This window comes from Oryzias melastigma, linkage group LG6 (genome assembly GCF_002922805.2).
Source record: "Oryzias melastigma strain HK-1 linkage group LG6, ASM292280v2, whole genome shotgun sequence".
NCBI classification, from domain to species: Eukaryota; Metazoa; Chordata; class Actinopteri; order Beloniformes; family Adrianichthyidae; genus Oryzias; species Oryzias melastigma.
In genome coordinates this window covers 27,896,046-27,898,182 of record NC_050517.1, presented here as the reverse complement: position 1 = coordinate 27,898,182, position 2,137 = coordinate 27,896,046, and the positions used below count along the sequence as shown (strand labels likewise).

General features: G+C 37.7%; 1 protein-coding gene across 1 annotated transcript in view; it reads left to right on the top strand.

The window, feature by feature from the left end:
• Nucleotides 1-2,137, top strand: part of LOC112152622 (cytochrome P450 2F2) — a gene marked incomplete in the record, with an annotated part of 9,551 nt that overhangs the window by 5,843 nt on the left and 1,571 nt on the right. The window contains 4 exon segments of the mRNA XM_024282308.2: nucleotides 595-699; nucleotides 929-1,064; nucleotides 1,157-1,242; nucleotides 2,037-2,137. Of these exon segments, the coding sequence (XP_024138076.1) occupies nucleotides 595-699; nucleotides 929-1,064; nucleotides 1,157-1,242; nucleotides 2,037-2,137 (428 nt within the window).

Sequence of the window (2,137 nt, the reverse complement as noted above, 5' to 3'; positions counted from 1 at the left end):
CCTTCCTGACACAACCCTCTGTATTTATCCGGGCTTGGGACCGGCACAATGAGACCCTGGCTTGGGCCCCCTCGTGGCTACATTAATTGTACAATGGATCTAATGTAGGGAAATACATTGCAACACCTTGTACAGGTTAAGAGGTGATTCTCTGTGTCCTATGAATCACTATTGAACTGCAAAATCGTCAGTCAGTAACTGCTGGGATCCAAGTCAACAACTCCAAGTTCTGCACCATTAGGTTTTGACAAATTCTGATAAAGGACGTGAGTGATACAATGACCACTGGGTGCTTTTGGATAAGCCACTTAAGCTCTAAGGCTCTAAATTTTAGCATAAAGTTCAGGTCTAAATGAATGTATTTTGTAATCAAACATAGCCATATTACCCTGCACTTCAGAAACTCAGTAGATCATTTCTTTAAAAACAATTATGGTTTGTTGTAGACAGACCGCAGAACAAATCAAGTAAAACAAATGCAATTCAGATTCAGCTGAATTGCCCAAATAAAGATGCTGCCTGAGAGAAAGTTAGAAGATGCTAATAATGAAATTAAATCTTCTGTTTTTGTCTTTGTGTGTGTTTTACTTTCAGACCTGTAAACGGATCGCTCTTGATATCATGAAAAAACACAAGGAAACCAAAGTCACTGGAGAGCCAAGAGACTTTGTTGACTGCTATCTGGATGAGTTAGAGAAGGTTTGCGCAAATATGGTTTGAATTTAAGTCAGCTGAATTGTTTAAATATATTAATTTTTTGAGCTGGAGCTTATTACTTCTCATATATTTATATTGAGTCATTGAAGTGATACTTAACAGAAATTTGTTACTTGTGTTTAGCATTGGTTTCAGGTTTCCTTTGATAATACCTGATGCACTACTCATTTTTGAAGCATTGCATTTCACTGGTTTCTGTTGCTGTTTATAGAAAAATGCGGATATGTCCTTTTCTGAAGATCGACTGGCTGGTTACTCTTTGGATCTTTATTTTGCTGGAACGGACACCACTTCCAACACTTTGCTGACAGGTTTCCTTTACCTAATGGGACATCCACATATACAAGGTATAGCTTAAGAACCAATAGAACTCAAGGTGTAGTTATTTTGGTATTTATCACGTTTGTTCCAACACATCCAATGTCATTTGATTCTGAAGAAAGAAGTCAGCAAGAGATAGATCTGGTGCTGGAGGGCAAGGATCGGGTCAGCTTTGAGGACAGAAACAACATGCCTTACATGCAGGTGCTAATAATCCATACAGATTTTACCATTTAATTGTCCTTTTATCTATCACTTTGCCCATTAACTATTGCTTTCTTCTTTTGATTATCTATTTTTGGGTAGTGGGCAGTATCAGCAAAGAAATCCAGACCTCCTAGTCTTTGTCAAAAAGGATTGAGTTCTTCCCAGGCCACTTGGTTTGGATCCCCCATGCACCTTTCTTATGTTTAGACATGCCTAAAAGTACTCACTTAGTTGAGGTCTAAGAGGCATCCTGACCAAACCACTTCAGTTGGCTATTGTTTCCATAGTTTCCATAATAGCCATTGCTTCCTTACCTTGTTCAAGTATAAAAGTCATGATTTTATAATCCTCAAGCTCTCAGAGATCTAACTTGCATTGATATGAATCAAACCAAATCAGACTTGCTCCTGATCAAAAGAAAGAATTCTTTTTTACAGCAGAGAATTAAGAGCTCAGGCCTGAAAGTGCTCATTTCCATCACAGATCCAGTCATTAACCATTTAAAGAAGTAGATGAAGGTCACAGCTTAATTCAACTCCCTTCATCTATAAAAATGGCAAAAGACCAAAAGGTAAAATTCATAAAGCACATCTTGCTTCACAAAAATAGTCATTTTTAATTTTTAAAAGTTCTAAAAATATCTTCTCTAGTAGTTGTCATTCATTCTTTTTATTGTCAAGTTTGCTGAATCTGTGAGGTTTTTAGGAATGGGCTGAGCTCTTAGGCTTCTAAAGACCTACACTGCTCCAGGTCGATGTAAGTTTAAGTGTACGTTTTTTTTCTTCATGAAGGCTGTGATCCATGAAATCCAGAGATTTGCCAACATCGTTCCTCTTAGCGTCTTCCACGCCACAATGAAAGATACAGAGCTGATGGGATATTCTATCCCAAA